We start from the raw sequence: 25271 nt of genomic DNA, 5'->3' as shown, positions 1-25271 counted from the left end.
GAGGAAACTAACTCGGGCGCGTTTAAAGCGGAAAAAACAGCTTATATGTGTAGGGACCTAAGTTTGACTGTAACTGAGTGTAAACAGGCCCTGAGTGTATTTACTAGGGTTAGGGTTGTAACTGAGAAAGAGTCTATGTAAGTGGAAGAGAGATCACAACATACTTTGCAGACCATAGAAGACATGAAAGGAGCACACTAATGTGTATACGTTTTTCAAGCAACCTTTATATTTCGTTGAAGTCAATTTGTAAAGAAATGTAACCACCTTCTTGGCCTCCTAGCCACTCACACACACACACACATGCACAAAAACAGGGAGCACTTCAGAGTGAAATAAATGACAGAGGACAAGTGTCAGATCTCTATTGAACCCATTCTCCAGTCAGACGTCCCACTTTACTGAGATGTTCAGCTTGCATACGGTTGGCAGAGGGGGAGGGGCATGTGGTGCAGAGGGGGAGGGGCATGTGGTGTAGTGTGATTACAGTATCTACAACAGAATGTGGGCGTGTGCAGGCGTCACATGACCTGCCATGTACAGGATACGTGAGTTCTACATGGAGAGGCATTCACAGCCAGAGCACAGAGAGAGACGAGGGGAGGGGCTTGTATAAGATGACATGAGCGCATAGAGAAGGTGGGAGGGGCTTGTATAAGATGACATGAGCACATAGAGAAGGTGGGATGATAGTAAAACAATAAAAAAAGACAAGTCAGCCTGGCTTTCCAGGCCCAGACCACGTCGTGTGGTGTGGGGGTGCGGCGCCCCCGTCAGGCAGGGAAGTGCAGCGCTCCTAGCTCCCGCTCCTCCCTCTCTTCCTCGTCCATCTTGCGTCCGTGTTTCCGGAAGTATTTGTAGCGCTGGACGTACAGCTTGACCAGGTTGCTGACTTTCACCGGGTTGATCTCTCCAGTTCGACTGTGGCAGATCTGACAGTGACAGCGGGATCAAAATAAACACAAGACACATGGACGGAAGACGCACACGCTTCTGGTTAATAAACACAAGACACATGGACAGACGCACACGCTTCTGCTTAATAAACACAAGACTAGGGATGCACCGATTGCCATTTTCTTGGCCGATTCCGATTTCCGATTTTTGAATAGTCTGACTTGCCGATACCGATTTTTGCCGATTCCGATTTTTTTTTCTAAAAACAACAATTGACAGCTTACACAAACGTTTTTGTAACTTTGTTTGAAAATTAAGATTCATAGAACAATTCTTACATCTAATGGGGATCCAAATAAACAAATAAACAATTCTTATTATTTGCATGAAGTAGGACCATCTCACTCAAACACATCTCAAAATAAAAGTGTTCCAGGTTAGGCTACTGGACAGAGCTTTTTTGTGCAAATACAATGAATACAAAAATTAAATTAAATCCAATAGCCTATATCCCACAGCTATCATGCATTTACTTTTCCAAAAGAAAACAGGTGCAACAGAACATCAAAATGATCCATGGACAAGGAGTTTATAGACTGGCTCCAGACCAGTCGCAGATCACCGATCGAGGCCGATCACGTGAAAATCGGCCATTTCCGGTCACGTGCCGATCGATCGGTGCATCCCTACACAAGACACATGGACAGACGCACACGCTTCTGCTTAATAAACACAGACACATGGACGGACAGACGCACATGCTTCTGCTTAATCTAGGCCTGATAAAACTCATGACAAACTTTGCACTTACACAGCAGATTAGCCATGCTCTAGTCATCAGCCTATTAGAGATGTTCCTAGCCACTAATTTCCCTGTCGGTTAAACAGACATTTTAATTTAGAGTAGTCGACTAGTCTAAGTAAGAAAACCACCAGAAAACAGTCAAAATTGAGCAGAATTTAATTTATAACGTTAAAATGTTGTCAGAGAAAATATTGCGTGTATTTGAAAGCCAAAAGCCAATTAGCTGTGCAGCTTACCTTGCCTTTGGTTATAAGTGTGCCAAATTATATATATAATATATATACCCTAATTCTTCCAATAAGCACCTGCCACCTGTACTCTAATTGCCGCCGGTCTTCCATTTCCCGCCGGGTCCAAGTTGATTTAGCATAATAAGCGCCCAACTCTTTTTGCCGCCGGGGCGTTTATTAGAATAAATACGGTTTGTTTGTACTGTATGTTTTTGTGTTGACTAAATTCAGTCACTTACGGTAATGACGTTGTTTTGGAGGAAGTCAGGCAGAAGTTTCTCCTCCTGTCAGACAGTTTTATATTTTATTTATACATGCTGTAACCGACATGTTTCAAGTATGCATACCGCATTGTTTAATGCTACGGATTCCTGTATGCAACGTGCTGGAGATGCTATCTAACCGAGAGCGGTGGGCAACTTACGCTAACATAGTGTAATGTTACAGTTGTGCCTTGTAAAAGTGCATTTCTCTCAGCGGAACAGCGATCATAAATGCAGTATGGATTATACCCATTATACTGGACATGTATTGGAAACTTGGCGTCTACCTACCGGTATTTGGTTAAGTTTGCTTGTTTTGTCTAGTGCTGCAGTGCTGTTTGTTTGGCGTTAGCTTGGTAGCTACGTTAGCGTGCCTTCTACGTTGCTTTGCTGGGAGAGTCTGGCAAGCGAGACTCATAACGTTGACTTCTTTCCAATGAAACACAAACAGCTGAATGTGTGAGCGGTAGGCTAATGTTACTTGTTTAAAAGATGGTATGGAGAAGAGGAGAGCAATGAACTGATACCGTAACATAGTTGGATGATGATGATGAAGGCTATCAGTTGTTTTCGTTCATTCCAGTCCGTTGTACAATACTAGGCATGTTCAAAACTGCCTGTACCTACCCCTCTTGTGTGTACTAAGTACTATCTCACTGGTTTAAATAAGCAATTTGATACTTTCCATTTTTGATGAGCAGGCATTTCTGTTCAAAGAATAATAATCGCCTGGCTCAATTATGTGAAAATAAAAATAACCGCCTGACTCTAATTGCCGCCCGTCTTCCTTTTACCGCCCGGGGTCCAAGTTGATTTAGCATAATAAGCACCCGGGCTCTTATTGGCAGAATTATGGTCATATATATAAGTGTACCAAATGATATGCTTTATCACAAAATGCACATTTATTTTATGGTTGTCTCAGTGTGATGCTAACTACCGGGTTGGCCTACAAAAACCCGCCCTCCCTGCAGCACTCTATAACAGATGCCTGTGTCTGCGGCTGACCTCTGACCTTATGCACGGTGCCTGTGTCTGCGGCTGACCTCTGACCTTATGCACGGCTTTCCTCAGGATGTCTTTGTAGTCGTCTTTGTTGATGTCCTTGCGCTGGTAGTAGGGCTTGATGGCTAGCTTCACCTCCTCCACCGCTCGCTCCTGGGTGTGCAGCTTCTTCAGGTACTGAGCAGCAGGGGGGAAACAGACACATTCCATCATGCTAAAACCTGGAGGAAAGCAAAGAGACTAATAAATAGGCCTTTTCCATTGGCACTCATTGGATGAAAATAAGTTTACCAATAACGTTACTTGGCTTGTGTCTTAAAGGAGAATTTTGTTTTGTTTTTTAACCTGGAGCCCTCTCCTCACATTTATTATTATCTGACGACTCACCCAGTGTTCTCCGGTGCGATTTGGAGCGTCCTAGGCATTGTTGTGATCTAAATAGTGTCCAAGCCAGTCCTTGAATGCGCTCCGTCGGGGCCACATGGCTGTTACTCCATGTAAATAAGACAGTTTTTTTCCGGTGTTCTACCCATATCGTCATTATATGATCCCTAAAGAAACATCAGACTGCTAATCACCCCCGGGCTATTTCCAGTAGTCTTTACCAGGGATTTAATTTCCTCATTCGTGGTCTGTGTCATCAACTCTCGTCAAGTCCCGCGAGACTTTCCTGCCGGCCGGCCTGTGTGCGGAAGCTCAGCTCCTGCGCTCATATCTCTCGCGCGTCTGTCCTGTCTCCCTGGTAAAGACTACTGGAAATAGCCCGGAGGTGATTAGCAGTCTGATGTTTCTTTAGGGATCATATAATGACGATATGGGAAGAACACGGGAAGAAAACGGTCTATTTACATGGAGTAACAGCACGCTGCCATGTGGCCCCGACAGAGCGCATTCAAGGACTGGCTTGGACACTATTTAGATCTCAACAATGCCTACGACGCTCCAAATCGCACCGGAGAACACTGGGTGAGTCGTCAGATAATAATTAATGTGAGGAGAGGGCTCCAGGTTAAAAAAAACGAAATTCTCCTTTAACAGTCAAATGTTACGTTCGCCAAAGCATAAATTACAAACGTCGCGCGGCTCTCTATTTCTGTCGAGTGCGCCCTACCATAAATCAGCTTCACGAATCAATAAATGGTTGCTGCCTTTTTTCTTTTAAGATTTACTATAACGAAGGATGTGCTGACAAGATAACTGTGCCGGGTCGCGCGGTAGACGGTCCGGGTGCTGCAAATGCTCTCGCAATTGAGTTCTACCTTCTCCTTCCGCCAACATCACATTGTTAATGAACATGTAGGAAATCCATCCACGTACGCATCGTATGGAAAGGGCCTATGACAGAGAGAACACAGGTCCTTACCTTATCAGGGTCTTTGCTCTCACTGTCCCATCCAAAGTCACCAAAGTCACCAAAGCTCCCAGTCGCCCCTGACAGCCCCACAGATAAGGGAGGGGGCGGGGTCTGTGCACAGCCACCACCTATGGAAGGGTGCAGGTGAGAGGGCGGGGTTTTGGTGCAGCCAACCAATGGCAGCGAGCCATGGAGGATGAAATGGGCGGGGCTTGGGCCAGGGGGCGGAGGCAGTGATGGAGGGGGCGGGATCTGTGAGGAAGAGGAGGAGCCTGAGGAGGAAGGCTGTTGGGACTGGCTCTGATTGGCCTGAGAGAGGATCTGCAAGACATACAGAGGCCAAGGACAAGAAAACATTGGAGTTTCTCACATTAAAGCTAGCTGGGAAATAACTAGCCTGCTAAATCATCCTCCTGATCACAGGTTTAAATAACTAGCCTGCTAAATCCTCCTCCTGACCACAGGTTTAAATAACTAGCCTGCTAAATCATCCTCCTGATCACAGGTTTAAATAACTAGCCTGCTAAATCCTCCTCCTGACCACAGGTTTAAATAACTAGCCTGCTAAATCATCCTCCTGACCACAGGTTTAAATAACTAGCCTGCTAAATCATCCTGACCACAGGTTTAAATAACTAGCCTGCTAAATCATCCTGACCACAGGTTTAAATAACTAGCCTGCTAAATCATCCTGACCACAGGTTTAAATAACTAGCCTGCTAAATCATCCTGACCACAGGTTTAAATAACTAGCCTGCTAAATCATCCTCCTGACCACAGGTTTAAATAACTAGCCTGCTAAATCCTCCTCCTGACCACAGGTTTAAATAACTAGCCTGCTCATCCTCCTGATCACAGGTTTAAATAACTAGCCTGCTAAATCCTCCTCCTGACCACAGGTTTAAATAACTAGCCTGCTCATCCTCCTGATCACAGGTTTAAAAAGAAACAAAAACACGATTTCAGACAGAAGCCCGTCTTTTATTGTCACACGAACACACTACAACACATGCATGCGGCCACAACACACACTCATGCTGACGGTGGCCGGTGAAATATGTCCTCTGCATTTGACCCATCCAGGCTTGTCCTTTCCTCCGGGGGGCAGGCCAGGAGCAGTGGTTGCTATTTCTTTCCAGCGCCCGGGGACCATCATTGGACCAACTTCAGATGTTGTCGTCACTGGTCGGATGACGATCTTCTGCATGTTTTTAGTGGGGGGTTATGTACGGAGGAACCCCCTGGGGGGTACCGGGAGAACATGCAAACTCCACACAGAAAGGCCCTTTCGACGAGATAGCCCACCTGGGCAGTAGGCACTGAAGATATGGGGGGGTCACAACTCCAGCGCCCACAGCGTCCCAGGCAAGAATCAAACTCAGGACCGGTGAAAGTTTGGACAGAATGATTGCATAATTCTTTCGCGCAGCGCTGCCTTTTTTTCCTCCCCCTCTGCACGGCAGACAGGTAGGATGATCCACAACAGCCTCTGAATGACAGGGGCTCAAAACTGCGGTCTAACAACTTCTTTTTCATCGGTCCGCCTGCCTACATTATAAATTAGTGGCCTAAAGTTTCCCCCAAAATACTGATGGTTCTGTCATTCTGTGGTGTATAGATTTCAGATCTGATGCTTGCAGTGCGCTATTCACCTTATGTTCATACGCGGGGGTGGGCCAAATTCTTCCGGTTTGTGTTAACACTTCCGGCGGTCACGGCGCGAAATACAAAAGAACGTCAGAAGAAGAGAGTTGTTTTTGTAGCGGACAGTGTAGGGGGTAACACAAAGAACGTAGCCTACTACTTTGAGCTCGGTACACAGCAAGCAAACCGAGTATCCACTGTTAGCCAGGTCAGATAACGTTATTGTCGACAATGACGAGCACTTTCTTGTAAAACAAACCTGAACTCCAACAAAGAAAGCTTCAGATGGGTTTCTCTCCTCCGAGCGCAGCTCGAGCCATTTACGTCAATAAGACCCGCAGACGTTAACGTAATTCCCTGGAATGCAAGACTTAATGAGCCAGTTACATGGCGTTGCATTCTTAGACATTGCCGTTTGCTTTTATTTGGTATGTTACATACTGTACAATTGGCTAAATTATTAGTTAATTCAGAGTTAGATGATATTGGAGCAGCCGGCCTTTTTCTTTTTTTTGCCAGAAGTCGTGACACAACCACACAAACGGGTCAAATGGGCATGGCTACATAAGGTGAATAGGGGCAGAAATTGACGCGCGTCATGTTTGGCTCCCTGTGCGTTTGGGGCTTTACAGTAAATAACAGTTAGGATCATGTTAGGTGAAGATGTTTGGTTTCCAAGCACTAGAGGGCGGATATTTCAATCAGCAGCTCAGACTTGGCACCTAAATGAGGTAGCTGAGGTACCGAAATCTGTGTTGCAATTTGGTATGCAAATTTTCAGTATTCAACCTAGTACTCAGTGGTACCGGGTTTAAGTATTCAACCTAGTACTCAGTGGTACCGGGTTTCAGTATTCAAGCTAGTACTCAGTCAGGGCCCAAAATTAACTTTTTGACCCACCGGCCAGTGGCGGGTAGATGGAAATAATCTACCCGCCAAGCATATTTCTTACCGGCCCAAAAAAAACGCATTTTTGTGTCACATATATCCATATATATCCATTTGTTTCAGTACATTTCAATAGATAAGGTATTCCGTTGAAGAATACACACTTAAATAAGAGGCCAGAGTAAAATTTGAAGCAAATTATTTTAATATATTGATTGATGACATGTTAAGTCAATCTTATCAATACATGTCAAGTCAATCTTGAGCTTAAATTGTTGTAAAAAAAAACAACGACGCAGCTAAAAGTAATAACTGCGACAGTCTCAGTGCAGACAGCGCACAACTTGCAGTGTTTCCCACAGGATTTTGAGTATTTGTGGTGGGGGATTTTAAGTAGTTTTAAGTAAAATGCATGAATTTGGTGTACTTTGAGAAAGCTTAAGAGCAAAATTAAAAGGCTAGATCTATGAAGAACATGTCATCATTACTGTGCTGTGGGTTTACAATGACAAACAAAATTTCTCCCTATAGGTCAGGGATACTCAACTTGCTTTGCCACTTTCGTGAAATGATAGAAGGCGAGGGGCCAGTTAATAAAGAAACGGTATACATTTTTCTGTAGCGGATTGTAGGTTTTTGGGGTGTCAGCCGGAGTTTAGGCTGACAATGTTGTGCACACCGGATAGTTAGTTAGGTTAAGTTATAGGGGTGTCACAATATATCGTCCCACGAAATTTCGCGATAGTAAAACGTCACGATATGTATCGTTGAGATGAAATCTCATATCGAAAAAAAAAAAAAAAATTTTTTTTTTTTTTTCTTCAAAAAATAGACTAAGAAACGTCTTTGTTTGTTGAAGTTCAATGTGTGGAAAGTAGTTCAGTTGAACAAGTCTCTGAAGAGACACATGAGAAGTTATACAGGAGAGAAACCATTCAATTGAGTTTCTGGCAAAACTGTTTACTTGACAGGAAAAACTGAAGATGCATAAAAAATAGATTAAGAAAAGTCTTGTTGTTTGAGTTTGAAGAAAAACTGAAGATGCATAATGAGAATTTATACTGCTGAGAAACCTTTTAGTTCAAAGTAAATCTAAGTGACAGTGTAACTCATTCTATTTCAAGATAAGCCTTATCTCCAATCTCATGTTTTTTCTAGTTGTTATTGTAATAACAATTTCCCACAACAGCATGTTTTGTATTTGTGCATTTCAAATAAAATACTACTTTTCCAGTCATATATTGTCATTATTCAAGTTTAAAAAAATATTGTTAAAATCGTATCGTATCGTATCGTTATCGTGAACCCAGTATCGTGATACGTATCGTTTCGTGAACTGAGTGTATCGTGACACCCCTATTAAGTTAGTTAGGTTAAGTACATACATAAGTGCCTGGGTAGCGAGCAGATGGCGGTATTTGACAATTTAGCAGCTAAATCATAGATTATTGAAAGATATTCCATATTCCAGACTGAAATGCTATAACAGAAGTATTGGCCAGAATGGCATGAACATTTATTGGACACTTAATCAGCTTCTAATAAGCATCTTGCATGTTGCGTTCAGGTGCACTGTAAAAAAAACGTCAACATCTTTTTGTGGCGGTCAAAATCCTTTTGTGGCGGCCCGCCACAAATTCCTTTATGTATGGGAAACACTGACTTGGGCTACGCACTTTCTCTCCCACTCCACACCTGGCACCTGCATTAGCTCTCCTGCACTCGTTCTCGGCTCCCCTTCGGCTTTATTGGTGGTAAGCATTTTGATTCATCTCCTCATCATACGAGCTCGGCAACAAGCGCGAGCGATTGATTCATTGATTGATTCGCCCGATGTAGGCTGTCAATTTAGCAGAGGTTAAAAGACGCTTTTTACCTCCGCTAAATTGACGACTGCATTCCATTCCAGAGTCATGTTTGGTAGCCTATACGGGAGAGCCGGAATGAAACAGTCTCACAAAGCACTCGTGTTAGCCAGCTGCACACCAAAACACACATGATAACTATTATCTCCTCATATATACTGTATCATACGAGTGTCGGCAACAAGTGAGAGCGATTGATTCATTGATTGATTCGCCCAACGTAGGCTGTCAATTTACCTCCGCTAAATTGACGACTGCATTTCATTCCAGAGTCACGTTTGGTAGCCTATACGGGAGAGCCGGAATGAAACAGCCTCAGCACTCATGTTGTTAGCCGGCTATACACAGTTGTAATATTACATGGCGACTATTTTGGGACCCGCCACGTGGCGGACAGACGCCAAACCTAACTCGCCAAACCTAAAATCTGCCTGCCATTGGCAGGTGGCGGGCTCTAATTTCGGGCCCTGCACTCAGTGGTACCGGGTTTCAGTATTCAATCTAGTACTCAGTGGTACCGGGTTTCAGTATTCAACCTAGTACTCAGGGAAAAAAAAGAATCTTTTTTGCCATCTCTATTCACGGGCCAGTTAGCCTCACCTGCCTCGTAGTTGACAACCTAACAGGTGGCCAATCAGGGACGCCGCTGGCAAAACAGTAATGGCGGCTCCTGAAGCAACGAGCGGCCAATAACATTAACATTTTGAGAGTTTAAACAGCCATAAGTGCAGTTAATAACTCAATAACAACAATTAAGCAAGAACAGCAGTATGCACCTGCAGAGTTTCTCTGAGGAAAAGACGCTTTTGCCGTTCTTCAGACTGGGGAAATATTATCAAATCATTATTATCAAATCAGGAATATTAATTTAAAATGAAAACTGAGCAGAAGACAACCCCCCCCCCCCCCCACACACACACACACAGTGTCCCTCTCACCTGACTGGTGGCTTGGATGAATTCTTGTGCTTTGGCTCTGCTGGCGATATTGGCCTCCTCCATTTTGAAGAGCAGAGCCGTCACTGAGAAGCAGAATTATTACAGAGCCGCATTACAACTTATACCATGGTGTGGGTGAATACTCTTTTCTGATTGGCCGGCAGGTGTGCGTTATACCATGGTGTGGGTGAATACTCTTTTCTGATTGGCCGGCAGATGTGCGTTATACCATGGTGTGGGTGAATACTCTTTTCTGATTGGCCGGCAGGTGTGCGTTAAAAGCGTTGAACGCACACGTAGTCCGGCTCAAGTATAGGAGGTCAGGCTAAACGGCCCGGCTTGGAAACTTTTAGATGCCACTAGTTTGTGGATATTAGTGGGATTTTTGGCCAATCTAAAAGGGGCTCAATTGAGGCTGGGGACTTCCATCGGAGCCGAACTGATTAACTCTATTTACTGAACTTCCCATAGTGTCGGCTTAAATTTCTCACATAATTTAATTTAGTCCCTCAACTTCTGTCTGAAATATATAAGACTCAAAAGTCCATGATATTCCAGAAATATGGCAAAGTAATAGACAAAACAAGGTACATTTCAGGTTACAGCAAAGATGCTTAGCTAAAGTTACAGGGAGGGGAATCAGATGTGTTTTGACGACACCACATCCCACCCGCCCCTGCCATCAAAATCTCTATTCTCCAACCAAAACTCTATTCAACAAATAAATGCATGTGACTTTTGTTTTCCAGATCTGGTTTGCTTGTAACTGGACGTGCTTTATGGTTCTAAACTGTAGGTGTCCTGACTGCACCCTAAGAATGAAAGGACTTTAGTCCGTGTAGGGAAGTCACTCACATGCCAGGACTCCTCCGGCCGTGCAGTCCACTCCGGTCTGCAGACTCCAGGGGAGGGCGGCCACTACAGGGGGGGGCGGGGGAGGGGGCGGGGGCTTACTGGCAGATGAGGAGGACACAGAGGAGGAAGAGGAGGAAGGGTCTGATGAAGATGGAGGGAGGGACAGAGAGGGGAGCCCACAGCCTGAGGAGGACGAGGAGCACGGAGGAGAGGCCAGGACTTTGGGTGCATCATCTGGGGGGAGGGGCTTGACGCTGGGTGCAGGCAGCACCGTGGTCAGGCCGGTCCCCTGGGGGGTGGACAGGCTAGCCGGGCTGGACGGCGGGAGCAGGGGGCTGGTCGGGGCCGGGCAGCAGTCTTCAGGCAGGAAGGAGGGCTCTGGGGTCTTACAGCTGCTGTCTACAGTCTGAGAGTCTGGAGAAGACTCCCTGGTGTCCCGCAGGGAGGCTGTGACAGGGGGGTGCGTGTGGGGGGGTGAGGAGGAGGGAGGGGGGGCACCAGTGGAGGAAGAGGAGGAAGAGGAGGAGGAAGAGCAGGGTGCAGGAGCTAGAGCAGCATGAGGACTGAGCGACTTGCTGCCTCCTCCAATCCCTGACTGTATCTCTGTGGAGGCTCCACCCCAGCCCTCAGAACTGGCTTTTGATTGGTTGCCATCTCCGTCCGTCAACCCCACAGCTCCGCCTTTCTCCCGTGTGGTCTTCTTCCCCGGCCGGCGCCGGCGCTTGGTGGCCAAAGAGGAGGAGGGGGAGGAGGCCGAGGAGGAGGTGGAGGTGGTGGAGCTGGGCTTGGCTTTCTTGGACCTTAAAGCTGCGGGGCTGCTTAAGGAGGAGGGGGGTGCAGCCAGGCTGCTGCGTTTGCCCACCTTACGCAAATCCTTACTGCGTCCGCCCAGCGACAGCGGCTCTGAACAAGGCTTGAGGAATGGAGAGCGGCTCTCATTGTCCCTCCGGAAGACCACTGCAATAGATCCACCCACCACAGAGCCCGCGGCACCCCCACCTGCGCCGCCTGGGCCCAGGAGGTCCATGCCCAGCTTCCCTGAGCCGACCGTGGCCCCTGTGGTGCTGCTCACGCCCTCGCGCACCAGCACCGACACCTTGGACTGCAGCTTGGCTTTACGGACGTTGCCACCCTCCTTCTTGGACTTGCCAGAGCGGCCGGACTCTCTTCTGCTGCCCTTTTCACGTTCCTTGTCCTTTACCAACTTCCTGGCCCGTTTGGTTGAGGGGACAGCAGAGGACATGGGGGCGGAGCCTGAAGTAGCCTGGGTGGGCGACAATGGCGGGAGGCCTTTGCCTTTGGTTCTAATGGAAGAGGAGGAGGTTTTCTTTACTGCGTGAGATTTCTTTTTGGGGTGATGTCGTCCAGTTTTGGGGTTGGTCTTGGTTTTGGGGGTGGGGGCAGGGGGCTCTGGAGGCAGGGCAGGGGGCGGTGTGTCCTCCAGAGAGGGATAGTCTGAGTCCAAAGCCTCGCCATCCAAAGACAGCATGTCTATCTCCAGTTTGTCCGAGTAGCGGTCTGAATCATAGCTGCGATACCTTGGTGGGGAGAGGGACCCACCGTCCTCTGCCTCGTCAAATGTGCTGTGGCGTTTCCTCTTCTTCTTCCTCTTGTGGGGCTTGTCAGAGTCCTGCATGGCTCCCTGGCTCCCCCCGGAGGCCAGGGAGAGCGTTGGGGAGCCAGGTACAGTGGTGGTGGTTGTGGTGGTGGTGACGGTGATGGTTCGTTTTATGGCAAAAAGGTCGGAACCGTTGAGGTCCTGGATGGATGGCGGGACAACGGGACGACCATCCCTCCGTCTTTCTCTGTCATGCTGCCTGTCCCCGTCGTGCTGCCTGTCCCCGTCGTGCTGCCTGTCCCCGTCGTGCTGCCTGTCCCCGTCGTGCTGCCTGTCCCCGTCGTGCTGCCTGTCCCCGTCGATCTCTCCTCTGTCCCGGCTTCTTCTGGACCGGTTTGAACTGGCTCTTTCTCTGCTGCTCGAGTGTGGTCTGCCTTCCCTCTCCCTCTCCTTCTTTCTACGGCTCGAGTCTTCATCTCTGCCATCTCGCCTTCGGCTGCTGGTTCGATTTCGGTCTCTGTCTCTCTCTCTCTCTCTGTCCCTGTCTCTGTCCCTGTCTCTCTCTCTGTCTCTCTCTCTGTCCCTGTCTCTCTCTCTGTCCTCGTCTCTCTCTCTGTCCCTGTCTCTCTCTCTGTCCTCGTCTCTCTCTCTGTCCCTGTCTCTCTCTCTGTCCTCGTCTCTCTCTCTATCCCTGTCTCTCTCTCTGTCCTCGTCTCTCTCTCTGTCCCTGTCTCTGTGTTTCTCTCGCTCTCTGTCTTGGTCCCTCTCCCGTGGGCGCTCTTCAGAGTGGACCCTCCCTGAGGATCTGCTGTGTCGTCTCTTCTTCCTCTTGTGGCTGTTGCTCCGGCTGCTCCTCTGCCTGGACTTGGCCTGGCTCTCAGTCTTGCTCTCTCGCTCTCTCTCTCTCTCTCTGCTCCTCTCCCGGCTGCCCTCCTTCTCCTTCTCCTTCCTCTTCTTGCGCCTCCTCTCCTCCTTGTCCCCGGCTCTCTCCTCCTTGCGCTTGTGTCGGTCGCGGTCCTTGGAGGTCTTGGAGATCTTGGAGGTCTTGGAGGACTTGCGGGCCTTGCTGCCCTGCTCCACAGAAAGCAGGACAGGGGAGGAGGGCGGGGAGGGAGGAGGGGAGGAGGGGAGAGGTGTGGCCTGAGCAGAGAGGGCGGGGTCAGGACAGGGGCCATATCTTTCCTTCCGCCGGCTCACCAACTTGCTTCTCAGGTCCCCGACCCCGACCACAGGCTCCTCCTCCTCCTCCTCCTCCTCCTCCTCGGGCTCTGCGTCCACTGGCCAGTCGGCCTCCGTCGTCCGCACCGACACAAAGCCGTCCCCGTCCAGCACACGGACGATCCCCCCCGGCTTGGGACCAAAGAAACAGGCACCGGGCGTCAAAGGGTTAACTCCTCCAGCAGCTCTCTTACCGCCTCCATCTCGGTCAGCAGCCCCGACTATCTCCCCCTCTTCGATCTCAGAGTGGTCCGAGTCGCCGCTCTCCCCCGGCTCTCTGGTCCGCTCCACTTTCCTCCTCGGGGGGAGCAGAGTGGTTGGGAGTACAGGCAGACTGTTGGTGGAGTCTGGGGGGGCTTCCTCTTTCTCCTCATCACTCGGTCTCTTCAGCCCTCCCTCCTTGCCAGTCCCGTCCTCCCGCTCGTCCCGTCCCGTCTCCTCTCCAGCATCTGATGCTGGGGAGCCAGTGGGGTCAAAGGGGTCATACTTGTCCCCCTCTGACTCGTCCTCTGCTCTCCCGTCCCGCTCGCCCTCAGTAGGATGGAAGGGGTCATATATCTCCTTCTCCCCGCTCTTGTCTTGTCCGTCAAACCTGAAGAGGAATCCTCAAGTTAAATTCAATACCTTTTAAGACCTTTTTCTAAATATTTTAAGGCCTCAACTGCACTTTCATCCCATCAGCGACACACCTTAACTTACATTTACTATATACTGATTTACCTTTAACTTACATTTACTATATACTGATTTTCAGATGGCAAAAATAAACAGTGTCTTAGTTTGTGATAACTTCTATAGACCCAGCAGAATTTAGATAGGCCGGCAGGGGACACAGCTCCAGAGAATATGAGCCTTCTCGTTCTAACAGAAGGAACAGATAAGGTGGGGTAGAGTGAGGGGAGATTGTCCACTAGATTAGTTCATCGCTTGTGGATGGCGTCGTTCTCTCGGACGGGAGTCGGCGACCTAGGCAGAATATAACTAGGCAGTATATAAACTAGGCAGTATATAACTACCAAATCTAATACCTCATAAAATGGTGATTAAGACTTGATTACCTTTTAATACTTTTTAAGATCCCGCGGATAACCTGGGGAGGGGTGAAGAGAGGCGGAGCTGCTAGGGAGGCTGAGGTGGAGGAGACCCGGGCGTGGCCTTTCACATGGTTATGGTACCCCATCGCTGTCGCCCCGGGAGAAGATGACGGAGACAAGGGTGATGGGGGAGAGGAGGAGGGAAATGAGGGAGAGGAGGGGGGAGAGAAGGGAGGAGGGCTCTTGGCCATTTCTGTAACTCCATGGGGGGAAGAGGAGGCAGCAGGCCTCCTTTTGAAGCCTGGGGCTGGAGTCAAGTCCATGGGCCAGGGAGACTGCTGACCCAGAGGTCAGAGGTCAGGGAGACTGCTGACCCAGAGGTCAGAGGTCAGGGAGACTGCTGACCCAGAGGTCAGCAGTCGTCCAAAACACCCTGGAACCTGGAGCTGAGTGATGGAGGGCAAGGCCACACTGGAGGACAGAAATCCACAAAGTCCTAGAAGAAAGGAGAGGAACCATGAGCCACTGTGACAAATAGTGGACTATATAGTGTGTTGGCCATTTTGTACTATAGTCAGAATTCTCAACTGTTAATGTGATTCACTATATAGTCCACTGTAAAATACCCACAATGAACTGCAATTTCTAGTGAACGGAGAATATACTAGGGCAGAGAGTTCCCCAAACTTTTGAGTAGCCAGTCAGATTGAAAAAGTAGCCGGATCATGTTCACGGCGTTTGTTCCGGTGGTCCTTTTCCCAATTAATAAACAAACCTCAAATATGTATCCATGAGTGTGACAATTGAAATAATACAAATAAACATTCTTATAAAGACCCAATGCTCAATTTAATTATAAATAAAATAATATCCATATTGCAAAACACAAACAGGCAATGTATATTTTTAAGAACAAAGAAAATTCTAATAATTATGTTTCCCACAGGATTTCTTTTTACAGTGTATAAAGTAACCGGTAGGCCAGAGGCCAGTAGGCGGAGAAATCGCCAGCTACCGGGGCTTGGGGAACTCCCTGCTAGGGGCGTCGCGATTTCGATTCTGAATCAAAAAAATTATCGAAATGAGCGTTCGATTTCAATCATCAAACTTACAGGCAGGATCGCGATTCTCCCAGACCAGTATTATTTCCCCCTCTCCACCCCACTTGCACGTGCGCTAAGTAAAAACAAACACACCTTTTCAATGAGACACAGCGGAGGCGGAGCGACACAGCAGCTGAGCCCAGTCCATGAGCTGAAAACACCGGTAGGCTACATCTAGTAACATTCTGATTCTGTCCTATTAATGATCTTGGCACATGCCCGAATTTATTTTATTTTTTAATCCGTCATCCGGAAAAGAAACATCACATTGCACACCGAGTCCAATGCCTTTTATTCATAAGTTTGTCGTTCTATTCGCAATGCGAGAAATATTCATCCTCTCCTGTCTGCGCATGACAACATGACTAGGTCAGTGACAGGCAGCAGGGCTGACTGCAGCAGCGGTGAGATGGAATAGAAATCGCGACACCCCTACTGCTGAGGCTGCCTTTTAAAGTTGTGTTTTAATTGACCAGTTCCTGGCATAATGAAACATCTCCGTTTAGATGGTTGCCAGGAAATCAAACCGGTTTAAGCTCGTACACCGGACCGGCAAAACCGGAAATTGACCCATGCCTAATTCAAGCCTCTGGTTTTAATTGTTTGTGTGAGCTTCTGCTAGTGCTTGCAGTTTGCTCCCAGTGCTCCACAGAAAAAATGTCTAGCCGTCCTCATACGTCCAAAGTGTGGGAGCATTTCACCCACAATAATGTGAAGTGCAAAATCTGCTAAATGAGCTGAACTCGCTTATCATGGCAGAACGAGTATGATGCACGAGCATCTCAAAAGGAAGCACGTTGTGGCGAATGCAGATGAAGGCTAATTAGCTTGTTAGCTCACTGCCAATCGCAACGTTAAGTTTTAGCTGCTAACGTTAGCTATTGGCTAACGATATTAACGCGAAAAGCCTGCTGTAACATAGCAACGTTAAGCTCATGTGTTGCTGACGGGAATATTGGAAACCTCATTTTACTCCGCAGTTTGCACTCTACTTACTAGGGATGCACGATAATTATCGGACCGATAAATTATCGGCCGATATGGCCATTTTGCGTTATTATTTATTATTCCGATAATGGCATTTTTCCGATAAATTATCAGCCAATAATCATGCTTTATTTTTGCCTTGGAAGCGGACCTATTGTTGTCGCACGCTCGTGACATCACAGCTGCCTACACGTCAGGCTCGTCCACTTGGCAGACAAACTGCTTTACAGTCTGTGGCTTGTGATCAAACAGCCCCACAAAAACACTTAATACACAGAGCTGGCGTAAACTTATAGAAACTATAAATAATAAAAATATAAATATAAATATCAAAAAACTATAAATAATAAAAATATAAATATAAATATCAAAAAACAATAACATTTAATAAAAAGCGAAATAGGTATGTATGGGTATGTATTTAGACAAAGGATGCATGTGTGTTTATATATACATAACTATGTGAGTAAGAGGTGATATTAGAATATATTTTAATTTAATAATTCTTTTCTTTTGCCCTCTCCATATATATTAATCATACTGCTTTGTTACATAAGCCGTCAGTGCCTGAATACACTATAACTGCCCTTACCCCTTTTTTTCCCTCTTTGAGGAGCCAGACTAGAATGGCTACTTAGTAAATTCTTCTTTTAGAAATGGCTCACTAATAGACTAAACGCCAATGTGCTCCCCCCCCCCCCCCCTTTTTTTTTTTTTTTTTTTTTTTTTTTTTTTTTTTTTTTTTTCTTTTTTTTTTCTTTTTTTCTTTTCTCCCTTTTTCTTTACTTTCATATATTCTTTATAAAGAGTGTATGTATTATGTTTTCATTGATAAGATGATTTTTTACTTTTTATATGTATATATAGCCGGATGAGTGTATATGCGAGTGAACATGTGTGGGTAATGTATGTACTGTATGTGAAGAGAAATAGTTCATCTGGATGTGAGTGTGTGTGAGTTTGCACGTGCGTGTGTATGATTTATATGCATATGTGGGCTATATGCACATTTGGATATATGTACATACCTATACTTACTTTAATTTTTTGCTTTTATTTAAGTTGTCTGATTGTGCATTATTTATTTATATTCTTTCTTTTTCCCCCTCTCCCTTTGAAATGGTTCAGTATTACTCCCAAGTGCCAACACTTATATATACAAATGTATCCATTTTTTGTTTCTATTTTTCGCACATTTCCATTTGGCAGGACCCCAATTTGCTGCTTGATTGTCAGGTATACGCTATCGCGTATGTGAACCCCTGTGGGGGTTGGATGTATGTGTGTATGTGAGTTGTATGTTTGTTTTATCCCCCCTCCTTTCCCCCTCTTTCCCCCTTTTTTTTTCTTTTCCATATTTTATTCAAATGTCTACTACTGGTCCTCTTAAGGTTATTGTTTCATATTAATTACATCTTTCTCTCTCCAACTGTGTCAATAGATGTCCACACTGCTCTTCTCTGTAATGACACATGATGCCATCACCAGCTGGAACAGGGAAGGGTACGAGTAGATCAATCAAGTGCACCAGCTGGAACGTAAAAGGCCTCAACTCTTCGATAAAAATGAAAAAGGTTCTGACGCATCTAAAGCAGCTCAATACGCAGATTGCATTTCTTCAGGAAACACATCTTTGTGATTTAGATCAGGCTAGGCTACGCTGTGGTTGGGTGGGTCAGCTTTTTCATTCAGAGTTCAAATCCAAATCTAGAGGGGCCGCTATTCTTGTAGATAAAAATATTCCTTTTTCAGTCTCCAAAGTGGATGCAGATTCAAGGGGTCGGTACATTATTGTCACTGGTCGGATATATGACACTTCGATTACATTAGCCAATATATACGCTCCAAACTGGGATGACGCTCACTTTTTTGGGGATTTTCTCTCTCGTCTACCTGACATTAATATTTATCGCTTGATCCTAGGGGGGGATTTTAATTGTGTTCTATCCACTATTCTCGATCGTAGCTCACCGAAGCCTTCTTCACTTTCTAAATGCTCTGCTGCCATTAATTCATTTTTAAGTGCCCATGGAGTGTCGGACGTTTGGCGTTGTCGAAACCCCACAGCTCGGGATTATTCTTTTTTTTCACATGTCCACAAGACTTATTCTCGAATCGATTATTTCTTGTTAGATAACAAATTACTCTCATCGGTGCAAAGTTGTAGTTATAGGCCCATTGTAATCTCCGATCATGCTCCACTACTCCTTGAATTAACTTTACCAAATTTACCTTTAACCCATCGCACATGGCGCTTTAACTCTCTCTTACTGTCGGATGAAGCATTTATACTTTTTTTATCTGACCATATTACTTCATTTCTTGAAATTAATCGTACCCCGGAAATATCTATAGCTACTCTATGGGAGACATTAAAAGCTTATATGAGAGGACAAATTATGTCCTACTCTTCCCATGTTCGCAAATGTAAATCGCAACGAACCAATTTTTTACAAAATGAAATCCTTAAACTTGATAGAATTTTTGCTTCTTCTCCCTCACCTGAGCTTTATAAGACCCGACTGTCATTACAAACAGAATTTGACATTCTTACAACTGGACATGCTGAACGTCTTCTTTTGAAGTCACGCTCTAACAATTATGAGCAGGGAGAGAAACAGAGCAGAATCCTGGCACATCAGCTTCGCCAATCTTCGGTTCGACTAAATATTTCTGAGATTCGCACTTCCTCAGGTATGGTTACCACCAACCATGAGGAAATTAACAACACATTTTCAAAGTTTTATTCTAATCTCTATGCTTCGAACCTCCCTGAAGATCAGACACCAATGGAGAGTTTCTTCCAAAAGTTGGAGATCCCCTCCATTGGCATTGACGTCAGAGATAGATTTGAGGAGTCTATCTCTGAAGCTGAAATAATACGAGCAATTGGAACCATGCAAATTGGGAAATCTCCGGGGCCCGATGGGTTCCCAAATGAATTTTTTAGGACATTCTCAAAGCTACTCTCTCCATTACTGTCTGAAATGTTTAATGAATCAATCGTTGCACTCTCGCTCCCTCCATCACTGTGCGAAGCCTCAATCTCTGTTTTACTTAAGAAAGGTAAAAGTCCCCTTGATTGTGCATCCTATCGGCCTATTTCTCTTCTTAACACCGATGTGAAAATACTGGCTAAGGTTTTAGCTCACCGTTTAGAGACAGTGCTCCCAGAGATTATTTCTCCAGACCAGACTGGATTTGTCAAAAAGAGACAGTCTTTCTCCAATCTTCGACGTCTCTTCAATATCATCTATTCTAAACCTTCCCAGACCCCAGAGGTAGTAGTGTCATTTGACGCGGAAAAGGCTTTTGACCGTGTAGAGTGGGATTATCTCTTCTTTGTTTTACGAAAATTTGGTTTTGGTGATGGTTTCATATCCATGGTCAAACTACTATATTCCTCCCCAAGGGCCTCAGTACGCACAAATGACACTATGTCTCCATTTTTCCAGCTGCACAGAGGGACAAGGCAGGGTTGTCCCTTAAGTCCCCTGCTCTTTGTCCTAGCAATAGAACCACTGGCCATAGCCTTGCGTAGTGACCATAGTATTTATGGTATTCGCAGAGACCAGGTCCATAAAGTTTCACTTTTTGCAGACGATTTGCTGGTTTTTGTATCGGATCCACTAATTTGTATCCCTAAGATTTTGAAGTTGCTAAAAGAATTTGGTATTTTTTCTGGGTACAAACTTAATTTACATAAAAGCGAACTAATTCCGATTAACGCTGCAGCAGACACATGTGTGTTTAATTCCCTTCCTTTTAAGGTTTCACCTGAAAGGTTCACCTATCTGGGCGTTGTTGTAACGCGGAGATATAGTGAACTATTTAAACATAATTTTTTCCCTCTGTTGGGCCATACCAAATTAGATCTGGCACGTTGGTCGGGGCTCCCTTTGACCCTTGCAGGGCGCATCAATGCAGTTAAAATGAACATCTTGCCTAAATTCATTTATCTTTTCCAATTAATACCAGTCTTTATCAAAAAATCATTTTTTTCTTCCTTGGATCAAATTGTCTCATTGTTTATTTGGAATGGTAAAATGCCTCGAATACGAAAAACTGTCCTTCAGAAACCTCGTGTAGCTGGTGGAATGGCTTTACCAAACTTTCAGTATTACTATTGGTCCTGCAATGTAAGAGCCATGTCCTTTTGGCAGTCTAAGCCAGTAGGATACGAGACTCCTTGCTGGCTGGCTTTGGAGGCTTCAACTGTATCTCAAGTGTCTTTACATTCCTTGCTCTGCTCACCCTTTTCTGGGGCTTTCCCTATTACAAAAATTACGACCAATCCAGTTGTATGTGACTCTCTCAAGATTTGGAAACAATTTAGACAGGCCTTTAAATTTAAAGATTTTCTTATTAACACACCGATCACAAAGAATTATGCCTTCCCCTCTTCTATTTCTGACAGTACTTTTGAACTTTGGAGACTGAAGGGAATATCTACTCTAGAGGATTTATTTATTGAGGACACCTTTGCATCCTTTGATCAGCTCTCTGATAAGTTTAGCCTACCCCCATCGCACTTTTTTAGATATCTGCAGATTCGTAACTTTTCTCGGTCCAATTTGGGCCAGTTTCCAGGGCGTCCACCCGAAAACCACTTGGACCGTATCCTTAAATTGAATCCGGTTATAAAAGGGTATATTGGTATGCTTTACCTTATAATTAACACTCTTGACCAAGTCGTATTTGAACCCCTCAAAAATAGATGGGAGAAGGATATGGAAATGCCTATCTCTGAGGAAGTATGGGATTTAGCAATTAAGAGAATACATTCTTCTTCAGTATGCTTGCGACATTGTGTTATTCAGTTTAAAGTGGTTCATCGTCTTCATTACTCTAAAGAAAAACTGGCTAAAATGAATCCAGAGCTAGACCCAACTTGTGATAGATGCAAACAAACAACCGCCAGTCTTGGTCATATGTTCTGGTCATGCCCGAAATTAGTTCAGTTCTGGCAGTTTATTTTTGAGGCCCTGGCCACTATTTTGCAGTATCATTTAGAACCCTCCCCTTGGAGTGCCATCTTCGGGGTCGTTCCAGCTGGTGCACAATTAAGTGCTGCTCAGTTAAATCTAGTAGCCTACACTACTTTATTAGCTAGGAGATTGATATTATCCAAATGGAAAGATGCTTCCCCGCCCACTTTTGCACGTTGGATTAAGGAGGTTATGCAGTCATTAAAATTAGAAAAAGTCAGACATACCATGAGAGGATCAGTTTCCAAATTCTATTCAACATGGAGGCCGTTTCTTGATTTTGTAGAGGCTTTAGATGCCCAGCTATTAGCTGGAATGGACTAGTATTCTGTTTCTTTGTATTTGTTTATTTACTTTTATATTGATTTTTATCCCTCTTTCCCTCCCTCTCTCTCTTCCCATTGTAGTGTGTGTGTGTGTGTGTATGAATGAGTATGTATGTGGGAAAGTAATTCAACACAAATGCTCTCGAGATGCCTCTTGCCAAGTTGGGAATATGCTGTGTGTATTTTCTTTTCCTGTTTTTTGTTTCTGTTTTGTTTTTTTAATGGGCTTGTGGGGTGGGGGGGAGATGAAGGGGAGGGATATTGGAGCTATGAGCCCAATCTTCAGTTCATTCTTTCTTGAAATACCATGTTTTTATGTTGAAAAATTGAAAATAAACTTTGATTAAAAAAAAAAACTTATAGAAACTAATGGAAACCCCTTTACCCGAAATGAAACATCCAGGGATTGTGTATTTAACTCCAAAAAACAACTCGATAACGTTAAGCTAACCACGCTAGCCGGGTGTCCCACTATAAGCCAAAGGGACTTTGGAGTTGAGCTAATGCTAGCTGCTGGACAGAGCCATCTAACAGAGCCAATAATAAGGAAAACAAAGGCGCAGTCGTGCACATTAGGCTACATAAAAAGCATCAGTCAACATCACATAGCGTCTTTTCTTTAATCTGGTGGCAGCATTTTTCAGTAAAAAGTGAAACGACACAGATGGTTTATAGTGCCTGCACCATTCATTGGGCCCAGGCTACAATTCACTGAGAACTGGAACCAATGCTAAATTTGAACAGATCAGTAACATGACAATAAGAGTCTAAATTACTATGCCTTTTGTCATTGTGTTTTATCTGCAGACTAAGCAGTAGGGATGCACGATAATTATCGGACCGATAAATTATCGGCCGATATGGCCATTTTGCGTTATTATTTATTATTCCGATAATGGCCTTTTTCCAATAAATTATCCGATAATAATCCTGTTTATTTTTTGCCTCGGAAGCGGAGCTTTTTGTTGTCGCACATTCGTGACATCACAGCTGCGACGCAAACATGGCTGCTGCCAGTGTGTAGTGTGTTGCTGTTTTTCAGTTTCACAATGATCAGAAAGCTACTGTAATTTGCAATCCATGTCCCACACAGGTTCCGAGAGGAGGGGAAACCCCTAAGCTGGCATTACGTTAAACCAAAGCTGCCGATGATGCAGCGGATATGTTTGTTGTTTGTGTTAGCGAGTTTTGTTAGCATTAGCTCAGTCGTAGCGGGCCTACCCTGCAGGCTTGTCCGCTTCGCAAACTGTTACAATGCTAATAAACAGCCAATCATATCCCTTGACAATGGGCAGTGCTAGTGACGCGAACTTGATCTCACCCGGCATGTGAAACGGAACAAGGAGGAGATGAGTGGGAGCATAATATACAGTAATAGATAGAAGATATGGAGGAATTAATTGTCAATAAGGGATGCCAAAGCAGGACAAAGTTGTCTGTAAACGTTAAAGAATTCGATGTGGAACACACATGTTAACACATTGTCAATTTAGGTGAACATGAATTGAAACTTACATTGAATCCTTTGTAACGTTTACAGACAACGGTGTTGTGCTTTCAGCTTTCTCTTCCTTCTGTGTTGTTGCAATTTCACATGTGTGGTGGCGTGATGCCGGCTGAAACCAAACGTGCTGTTCGTGTCACTAGCACTGCACATTGTCAAGGGATATGATTGGCTGTTTATGAGCTGGGGTGGGTGCACACTCGGGGTTTGTCTGGCCTGTCTGTTAAATGATTGGCTGTTTCTGTGTCACTTGTAGCACGCTCCATTAACAAGGGACATTTTACCATGCAGCCGTGCTATCGAACTTGCTATCAAACCATTTCTTTATTGTATTGATGACGTCTCTATCTCGATATATATTGTTATTGTTTTATCGCCCAGCCCTATGCTGAAGGTTTCTTTCATTTATAATACATAATACAGGTGTGTGTGTGTGTGTAAATCGTAATATCGATTCACAATAATCGTAGAATCGCAATACTTAAGAAACGCAATATATATATATATCGATTCGGCACCCAGGTATCGTGATAGTATTGAATCGGGACATAAGTGAATCGTCCAACCCCTAATTTTAATGTTGACGGTTATTTCGGTTAATGAGCGTTGGTTGTCGCGGTCAGGAAAAAAATAAAAATAAATTGTCATCCCTAGTGCAAACATGGATCCAAAGGTCCAGCCTATTTCTTATGACAGCACGTTGTGCCATGTTGTGATTATTTTCTATTCAATATCAACGTTTGCTGCGCAGTGCGCAGAGCTGCAGTGACTTACAAGAATCACAGTAAGTGTATTGGTCTGGCTGACAGGAAGTTAATGAAGGAGCGTTGGGGGATTTAATTATGGCATGAAATTATTATTTGTATTGGTATATGATCACATCTCGATGAGTAAAGGACAATGCAGCATGAATTTCACATAATAGGCTAAAGCCCTTACATCACTAAGGGTGAAAATATGCTTGATGAATTATACTTTTAAAAATGGATTGCATGAAAATATTTCTGCAAATATAGTGGTCAAGTTCAAGTTTCACAATTGTTTTATTTAAGTTCATAATTAGGCTATTCTATAAATGTTACTGTAAAGAAGCTCCAAGAATTAGCCTAATAGGCTCCATAGTCTATACCTATGGTTCTGATTTATTTAATGAATACAAAGGGTTCATAAACACCCCCCTCCCCCCAGTTTTTTTTCTTCACAAATCTCACCCTGGTTTATGATTCTTTCCATCGTGTAAGTGAGAGCAGCAGCCATTAACAGGATAGGCAGGCTAGCTTTTGTACTAGTAATGTCCATAGAGTAACGTAACGTTAATGTCAACTGAATAACGTTAGTTAGTTGTAACGTTATGCATCCTATGTCCTCATTGTTGAGAGGTAACTACAGTTAGGGGTACACTCACCATCGGACAACCTCAGTGCTAATGCCTCTGCGTTAGCCACCGTGTTAACATTGACCCACTACTGCCCAGCTAACGTTAACGTTAGCTTACCGGTATGTCTATGTAACGTTAGATAGGCAGAGTATTAGCAAGCAGGTCGACTATTCTTTGTGGTATTGGATAACGTACATTAAAACAAACAAAAAGCGTGTCTTGGTGTCTGCCAGGGTTTGCCGACAGCAGGTATTTTGCTAGCCAGCTAACGTTAGCCAATGCTAGCTGAAGATGTGTGCGAATCAATTACCTTCAGTCCTTTGCTGTGCAGTGTGGGGTTAAGCTTCTGGCCTCTGTGTGTAACACGGACAGTCACAGTTTATACACAACATCAAGTGATTTCTTTCCGTTTTAAAAGCACATAAAGAGGC

General features: G+C 44.9%; 1 protein-coding gene across 1 annotated transcript; it reads right to left on the bottom strand.

Annotated features, from left to right (window-relative positions):
• Positions 1–214: 214 nt before the first annotated feature.
• On the bottom strand, positions 215–25271 carry scaf1 (SR-related CTD-associated factor 1). Its single transcript, XM_083648900.1, has 7 exons — positions 25151–25271; positions 14579–15050; positions 10745–14112; positions 9890–9972; positions 4564–4875; positions 3249–3377; positions 215–932 (listed from the first exon to the last, which is right to left on the bottom strand). The coding sequence occupies exons 2-7, from the start codon at positions 14875–14877 to the stop codon at positions 774–776; spliced, it is 4350 nt and encodes a 1449-aa protein (XP_083505026.1). The 5' UTR covers positions 14878–15050; positions 25151–25271; the 3' UTR covers positions 215–773.

Source organism: Poromitra crassiceps (assembly GCF_964638095.1).
Source record: "Poromitra crassiceps genome assembly, chromosome: 13".
In the NCBI taxonomy this organism is placed as follows: Eukaryota; Metazoa; Chordata; class Actinopteri; order Beryciformes; family Melamphaidae; genus Poromitra; species Poromitra crassiceps.
This window is presented reverse-complemented; position numbering and strand designations above follow the sequence as displayed.